At 35.9% G+C, this 9,202-nt stretch overlaps 1 protein-coding gene across 1 annotated transcript; it reads left to right on the top strand.

Moving 5' to 3' along the window:
* The first annotated feature begins 319 nt into the window (after positions 1–319).
* LOC102812516 (olfactory receptor 2A12-like) lies at positions 320–1,273 on the top strand. Its single transcript, XM_006877533.1, has one exon. It carries the CDS (start codon positions 320–322, stop codon positions 1,271–1,273), a length of 954 nt encoding a protein of 317 aa, XP_006877595.1.
* The last annotated feature ends 7,929 nt before the right edge of the window (positions 1,274–9,202 follow it).

Raw genomic sequence — 9,202 nt, 5'->3', positions numbered from 1 at the left:
GCAAAGTTTTTGTAGGAGTAACAACACATAGTGTATCCATTGTTTGAATGTGCATATGTGTTTATGTGTGGGTTTACATGGAAACTTTTAGAATTAGAATATGAATTTGCTTTATTTCAATATGTGAAAGTATTTTTCAAACTTCAATATTACCTAATATAAAAGTGTTATTAAAAAGATGTAATTAACTTGACTTGTATCCTGACTCATAACTGATAGTGTAAAAGAATTAATATATATTCTTTTATTTCATAATATGTTTATGGCCTCAAAAGATATTTCTTCTCTCCATATCAACAGTTTAATACCAGTCAACAAGATGACTAAAGAAAATTCAAGCCAAATCACAGAGATGGTCCTTGTGGGATTTTCCAATCATCCCCATACTGAGATCCCCCTCTTTTTCCTCTTCTCTCTGACATACATGGTGAACCTTTTTGGAAATACTATGATTATAATTTTAGTGGTGATAGATTCCTGTCTCCGGACACCCATGTATTTTTTTCTTTGTCACTTGGCCTTTCTCAACATTTTTTACACCACAGCTGTGGTCCCAAAAATGCTTTTTAACCTTCTGGCTTCTAAGAAAGTAATCTCTTATGACTTTTGCCTTGCCCAGACTTACATCGCCCTGCTAATGGGAGCAGCTGAGTGCATTATTTTGGCAATCATGGCTCTGGACCGTTATGTGGCCATTTGTTATCCTTTGAGATACCTGATCATCATGAATTGGTCTGTGTGTATGCAGCTTGCTGGAGGTGCCTGGACCATCAGCTTCTTTGCTTCTGTAGTGCCCCTCTACTTTACTACAGCTCCCATCTGTGGTCCTTATATCATTGACCATATTTTTTGTGAAGTGCCTGTTTTGCTTCGTATGGTTTGCGAGGATACATCTCTGCAGGAGCTAATGATGGTTATAGGAGCAGCTGGTACCCTATTGCTTCCTTTCCTTCTTATTGTCCTCTCCTACCTACGCATTCTGGTAGCTGTGATGAGAATGCACTCAGCTGAGGGTAGGAAAAAAGCTTTCTCTACATGCAGTTCCCACCTAACGGTGGTGACCATTTATTATGGGACGGGTATGTTCATGTATATGAGGCCCAAATATCTGTATTCAGCTGAGGGTGATAAATTTATTTCCTTGTTCTATGCAGTCATCAATCCTGCTTTGAACCCTCTAATCTATAGCCTGAGAAACAAGGAAGTACAAGGAGCCATGAGGAGAGCCATAGAGAGATGGAAAATATTCCAAAGGCAAATGATACTATCTTAAGATGTTATAGGAAAAAATTTGTAGACCATGATGAACTGTTCTATAGAGTGCTGGTGTGGCAATGTAGGTAGGATAAGCACTGAGTCACAAGGTCAGTTTGAAACAAAAGGTCAGCAGTAGTACAAACTCACCAATTGCTCCTTGGAAAGCCTATACAAAGGATCACTATGAGTCAGAACCAATTCGATGGCACTGAGCAACAACAATGATAGTAATAGATAACAAAATTAGCTACAGACATATTGCTTGTTCTGTGACAAATTACTGTAATTATATTGGTTAATTATTCTCTGATATGACTATACTCTGATCCACTTTGCCATGACTTATTTGAATGAATTCTACTTTTCTTCAGAATATTTCTTAACTTCTATAATTTAGAAGCTCTTGTGGTATATTGCTTAAAGCTGTTAAATGAAAGATTGGCGATTCAAATCCACCAGCTATTCCACAGGAGAAAGTTGTGGTAGTATGCTTCCATAAGGATTTACTGTCTTGGAAACCCTAAGGGGCAGTTCTACTCTATCCCATAGGGTCACTCTGCCTTGGAATTGACTTAGTGGTGTATTTTTAAATCTGTGGTGGTTATGTGTCGTGGAGTCGGTTCCGACTCATAGTGACCCTCTGCAGTGTTTCTGAAGCTGTAAAGCTTTACAGGAGCAGAAAGCCTCATCTTTCTCCCACGGAACAGCTGGTAGATTTTAACTGCTGTCCCTGAGGTTAGCAGCCCAATTCATTTCAAATTTGGCATAGACTGAGTGTAGGATAACCAAGGAGGATACTATGTCATATGACTAGTAAAATTAGAATAAGAACTTAAATCTTATAAGGAAAATGAGCAATGAAATATGGAGTTAGAAAGACTGGCTTGAAATTATGATGTGGTGCTGTAAAATAAGTGCTGGACTGCAATGTCATTTAGAACTGCAAGTTAAGAAGTTCAGATCCATGACCTGTTCCTCTGAACTGACTCAATCACAGTTAACAACAGCATCATATTGAGCTTACTTGTTTTTAGAGTTTATTACAGCTTTAAATATACAAACAACTCTATATATTATATATTTAAATCTGTAATACAGCCTTCATAACGTTTCAGAGGAGCAGCTGATGGACTTGAATCATTGGTCTTGCAGTTCAAGCCAGCCTTGTAATCCATTGCATTATCCTGCAGTATCACTTAATTAATGGTATGTTCTCACCTTTTTATATTTAAATGTGATATTACATAATTTCATATAGTTTCCACTTTAATTGCTCAATATTGTGTGTTGTTCATTTTTTGTCAGTATGGAAAAACTCAGCCAGTATGGTGATTCAGAATAAATAAATAAATAAAATAACAAGAGTCTTAAGTTTAGAGCTCTGGTAGCATAGTGGTTACGAATTGGGCTGCGAACCTCAAGGTCAGCAGTTCGAAACTACCAGCGGTTCCGCGGGAGAAAGATGAGGTGGTCTGCTCCCATAAAGATTTACAGCCTCAGAAATCCTGTACAAGGTCTCTATGAGTCAAAATCAACTCGACAGCAGTTAACAACAACAACAACAAGGTTAGAGTACTCAATACCAATATGAAAATCATTTATGCCTTGTTTTTTTATTTTTAAATTTTTATTTGGAAGTGAAAAACATTTATCATATGCATATTGAGAAGATTACAAAGTAAGTTTTACATGCATAAAATTAGTCAGTGTCAAGTCTCGTAGTCTATAAGATTCTGAATTTTAAAGTATTTTTATTGCTCTAAAGCAAGGTATTGCACATTAAACATTTTTATTACAACATCTCCAGTATTTTCATCAATATGTTTTATTCTAGGATTATTGAAATGTGAGTTTTGTTTTGCTTTGCAAGGTACATTTGTCTGGCAGTTTCTGAATATTGTGGAATATCTGATACCATCAATCTTAGGCAGTAGCTAGCTAACTGAAGATTCTTCAATTAGATCAACAACTCTGTTTCATTCCTTTCACTTCTGGTGAAGCTCTTGAGATTTATTACTGAGATTCTAACTTTTAATAAGCAAGTTCTCCTCTGGGATCAAACTCTGATAATCAAATGAGATTTGTGTTGAAAAATAATATATCTCCTGACTTAGACACTTTTTCTAAGGATTAAGAAGTCTACTTTTGGTAACTTTTCATAAAACAGATCCTAATTCTTTTAAACAGTCCCTCAACAGCAAACTCCAACACACCTATATGCATGTGCACACACATACACACACCTTTGCTTTAAGAGGTTTCTTCTTAGTTTTGGGACCACAGGGAAATAGCAAAACTCATGCAAGGCACTGATAAAAGAAGGGAAGACAGAACTAATTATGTTCAATAAATATATTGTTACCCAGCAAGTAAATTATTGGCTTATATATAGGATATCTGCTTATACTATTTCTCAAAGTAGGGCACTATTGATGAAAAGAAGCACTATTTGTAATTTACAGGCACAAGATATGGAACCCAACCTTTCGAGTTGGACAACTGAGATTATGATATACTACACATATGTGTAAAGAGGCCTGGGTGGCACAATAGTGTGTTATGAACCAGTAAATTAAGGTGGGCACTTTGAATGCACCCAGCAGGGCCATGGAAGAAACACCTGACTACCTGCTTCTGTAACAATTATAACCAAGGAAACTCTATAGTAATCATGTGATTACTGTGAGTTGAGGATTTCCTTAATGGCAAATAACAGCATAATATGCAATCTAACTTACAAGATGATATTGTTGTTACTAGTTTCCACTGACATCCTTCTCCAATGATTGTTTCCTCCGGACTACATGTCCAAAGTAGGAGAGACGAAGCTTAGCCATCCTGGCCTCCAAGGAGCACTCTGGCTGCACTTCTTCCAAAACAGATCTATTGGTTCTTTTGGCAGTCCATGGCACCCTCAGTATTCTCCTCCAACACCACAACTCAAAGGCATCAATTCTTCTACGATCCTCTTTATTCACTGTCCAGCTTTCGCATCCATATGAGTCCGGAGGAAACAATCGTTGGAGAAGGATGTCATGCTGGGTAGGGTGGAGGGTCAGAGAAAAAGAGGAAGACCTCCAACGAGATGGATCGGCCAGGTGGCATCATTGATGGACTCGGGGGTGGCAGCGGTGGTGAGGTTGGCCCAGGATCGAACATTGTTTCGTTCTGCTGTGCATGGAGTCGCTATGAGTCGGTTCCGACTCGATGGCACCTGACAACAACAACAACAGTTTCCACTGAGTTAATTCTAACTCATGGTGAACCCATGTGTGCAGAAAATAACTGATCCACAGGGATTTCAAGGCTATGACCTCTCACAAGGAGATCACCCAGAGCAGCTTCTGGGTAGGCTGAAAACACAAAACATTTTTCTAGTAGTTCTGTGTCTAACCCAGGATAATAACACACAAATATATATTTATGATAATTTCTACTTTGTTGGTGTACCAAATAATTTACAGAATCCATCCATTAAAAAATTGTTGCTTTCATTAAAAATATGCATTTGACTTTGATGGTTTTTATTGCTGTTAAGTGCCAGCTAGTTGATTCTGACTCATGTTGGCCCTGTGGTAATACATTTTTTGTCTAGTTTGTACAATTTTCCTATAATTCAGTCAAATAAATATAGATATAACCCAGTCAAATATAGTATAGCATTTGCTGTTCATAGTACATGTTTTCACCACCTGTGCCTAATTATTATTCTGTCATACTTCACAAGATTTTTTTCCTACAAACATTGTCAAAAACTTAAACTACTAAGTTTGTCATCATCTTAATTTTGTAATACAAAAAATCACTTTTTGTGTGGGGATTTTATAAAACAAATATGAAATTCAGAATGAAAATGGGGTCACAGACTGTTCATTTTGAAAATATGTTTAACTGGTAACTGTCACAAAATCTTGACTTATAAAAACATTCTGAAAGAAGAAACATTATCAATAATGTTTGAATTCCTTTTCTATGTATTCCAATCATCTGACATGTTTTACATAGAAAATAAACAAAACCAAAACATGGTGTTCTTCATCTTCAATTGTTGTCTTTTTAAAAATTAATTAATTAAATTATTTATATTTTAACTTTTCATTGTGAATTGACTGAAGGTTTACAGAGCAGATAGTCATTTTTATATCCAACAAATTTTATACTTAATTTAATTTCAATGATTGGAATTCCATCATTTTAACATTACTCATCCTACTTCTTCCCTGTGATTTTTGTTTTATTTCTTTTTTTCCCAACCCTGCTGAATTTTGTACTGAGATGAATGCTTCCTTTTGATATTGAATGGTTGGTCATTCAATGATGTGCATATCTTATGTATAGGAAGCGCTGTACTTTGTAACTGAGCTCAGTTACACTGAGCTCACCATACGGGTGAGCTTAGTTACAAACCTGTAGTAACCAAAAGCCATAGTCTTTTTCTGATCAGTAAATCTGGTCCTTTTTTTATAATTTTGAGTTTTGTTCCACATTTTCTCCCATTCTATCTAGGATCTTCTAATGTGAATGCTTTCAGAGCATTTGCTAGTGGTAGCTGGGTACCACACAATTCTTGTTTGAGGGTCATGGAAACTGATGTTCATATATTCCACTAGTTCCCTGGACTAATTGATTCAGTACTTTTCTTTCCTCTGTACAGGAAGACACGAGTGGTTGCATGTTAGGTGACCAATAGAAATTTGTTCATTTCTTCTAAATTTGCAAAATTTTGGAGCATAATTCTTCATTGTATTCTGCTATTATTGTTTTATTTTCATTGACTCTGTTGTGATGCCAGCATGTAATTTATTATTCATGTTTTTTTCATTTTCTCTTTTTGTTTGGATTGGTCTTGCCAGTGGTTTACTGATTTTATTAATCCTTCCAAAGAACTAATTCCTTGTCTTCTTGATTCTTACTCTTGTTTTTCTGCTTTCTGTTTTATTTATTTCTGCTCTAAACTTTATTTCTTTTCCTGTTGTGGCTCTAAGCTTACCTTGCTGCTCTTTTTCTAACTGTTGGAGATGTTGAATGCTGATTTTGAGTCTTCTTTTGGATGTCTTTTTTTATTACTATAAATTGCTTTCTGAAAACTTTGGTATTGCAAAGGTATTGGTATGTTGTTGTTTTTTTTTAATATAATTTGATTCAAGGAATTATTTAATTTAATATTTCATTTCTTCTAATACTGAGTAGCTTTTACAGAGTATGTTATTCAATTTCCACATATTTGATTTTTTCCCCTTGATTGTTCTATTGTTGATTTTTTAATTTTGCAGAGTTGCAATCTGTGTAGGTGTGTTAAAGTATTTTGATGGTTTTAAATATATTGAGACTTGCTTTGCGGCCTAATATATATTCTGAAAAATGCTCCATGTGCACTGGAAGATTAAGTTTATTATGCTACTGCTATGTATTTTATAAGTCTCTGAGTATGAGTTGGTTGATTATGTTATTTAGTTTTATTGAGTCTTTGTTGAGTTTCTTTCTAGTTGTTCTGTCTTTCATTGAAAGTGGTGTGTTAAAGTCTCCTATTATTCTTGTTGTTGTTGTTAAGTGCTACTGAGCTGGATCCAACTCATACCAATATTATATAGGGGTTTCAAGGAGCAGTTGTTGAGTTTGAATCCCTAATCATGTGGTTAGCATCCCATTGCTTATCTTACAGTCCCACACCAGGGCTTCCATTGTTATTGTAGAGTTCTATATTCCTTCCTTTGATTTATGTATTTTGAGGATTTCTCATTGGGAATATTAGATATTAGTTATGGTTATGTCTGTACAATCAACCCTTTAATTATGACATAATACTTTTCTTTGTCTTTTATATTGGTTTTTTACCTTGAAGTCTATTTTATTAGAATTTACTATAGCCATGCCTGCTGGTTTTTATTGCCATTAGTTTGTTATATTTTTTCTATTCTTTGACTTTCAGTTTATTTTTGTCTTTGTGTGTAAGGTGTGTATCTTATATACAGCGTATTGAAGGTTCTATAGGATCAGCACTAGACTACAGACTGCAAGGCCAGCAGTTCATACCCACTAGGTATTCCTCAGAAACCCTATACAGGGTGGCTATGAGTCAGAACTGACTTGACGGCACTTAACAACAAAAACAATTTTCTTATATATTCTGCTACTCTCTATCTCTTGACTGGTGTATTTAATCCATTTACAGTCAGTATAATTATCAATGATTATGAACCTTAGTATGAGTTGTGATCCATCGCACCTCTGTCAGTTTGTCATACTTGCATGCTTCTGTGATGCTCAAAGATAAGCCACAGATATTTAAAATACTGGCAGGGTGAAACATGGTGGACAGATTTCAGATGAGCTTCCAGAGGTAAAACAGACTAAGGAGAAGGAAACACAGGCTATTTTCAAATACTTAGTCACAGGAAACCTTATGACTAGCAGTGGAACACTATAAAATAGCACTAGAAAACTGACTGTTTAAACATGATGAAGAGCACCTGAACATTGTCAGATATTGTGTCAGAAGATGAGCCCTTCAAGCTGAAAGGCACTCAAATAGGACAAGAACAGAGCTGCCTCCTCAAACAAGAGTTGTCTGTGATGAGGCCTGTGAAAGCCTTCATAACTTTCATTTACTGATGGGGCACAACTCCAAATGAAGAAAAACAAAAATAAATATCCATTAGTAATTGGAACAGGAAATGTAAAGAATAAGAATCTAGAAATTGGAAATAGTAAAAAAAATGAAATGGAGCACATAAACTCTATATCCTGGGCATTAGTATTTTGAAATCAAATGGTATTGGCCATTTCAAAACTGACAATTATATGGTTTATTATGCTAGGAACACATACTTGAGAAGAAAGGCATCACTTTCATCATTAAAAAGAACATATCCATAGTTTGCAAGCTACCAGGCCTGGGGGCACAGGAGCTGATGGTGAGGATTCAGCTTGGGAGTGAGCTTGGGGTAGCACTGGGCTGGCTCCTTGCTGTTGAGGGAAGTCTGGCATTTGAATCCAGGCAGAGTGAGCTCTGGAAATCCAGGACATGAAGCTGCTCCATGAGGAATGTCAGTCATTGCTGCCTCCCCATCCCCGAAGTCCTGCTGGTGGCCCCCTTTACCTGCTTCCTAAATGAACATGCAATCACAAAGTACTAGAAATAGGAAGGCCCCTAAAGCTATTTCAATCTACTAGCATCTTGGATTCAGAAAAGCAAACATGCTTATTTCTGCCTAGCAAAAACTCCTGGTAACAAAGTCAAAAGAAAGATCATAAACTGAAGATATGAATAAAATGATATGAAACTGATAGTACAAAGAATGATATGAAACTGATAGTACAAAGGGCTATGTATCCTCATGTACTCAGAGCTCCTAGGAAGCAATGAGAAAAAGTAGAAAAAATAATAAAACTGATGAACAGTGCACAGAAAATAAAATGCATTTGGTCTTAGTTTAGGGAAGCTATTAAACTATGAGTATAATAGAAAAAAAATTACAGAGATAATTTGTAATTTGTATCCAATAAACAAAATTAGGTTTAATAGCATCATTTGAAGAAGAGACTATAGGGAAATTAGTTCTTTCATTCACTTCTGATTGTTATTAGGTGCCTTTGAGTTGGTTCAGTCACATAGCAACCTTGTGCATAACAGAGTATATGCCAGTCCTGTGCCACTCTTAGAGTTGTTATGTTTGATCCCATTGCTGTTACTGCCACTGTATCAGTCCATTTCATTGTAGTCTTCCGCTTTTTCTCTGATCCTCCACTTTACCAAGCATGATCTCCTCCAGGAATAATGTGTCCAATGTTGGAGAGGCAAGTTTCAGCATCCTTCCTTCTAAGGAGCATTCTGGTTGTATTTCTTCCAGGACAGATTTATTTGTTCTTGCAGTCCATGGTACTTTTATATATATATGTGTGTGTATTTTTTAAATTTTTATTGTGAAGTGAATGAAGGTTTGCA

Source organism: Chrysochloris asiatica, unplaced genomic scaffold (genome assembly GCF_000296735.1).
Source record: "Chrysochloris asiatica unplaced genomic scaffold, ChrAsi1.0 scaffold00520, whole genome shotgun sequence".
Classification (NCBI taxonomy): domain Eukaryota; kingdom Metazoa; phylum Chordata; class Mammalia; order Afrosoricida; family Chrysochloridae; genus Chrysochloris; species Chrysochloris asiatica.
The sequence above is the reverse complement of the archived record's forward strand: the minus strand, read 5'-3'. Positions and strand labels throughout refer to the sequence as shown.

What these genes read in the sequence shown, in the direction of transcription:
- LOC102812516 (XM_006877533.1), top strand. Translation starts at nt 320, where the DNA reads ATGACTAAAGAAAATTCAAGCCAAATCACAGAGATGGTCCTTGTGGGA.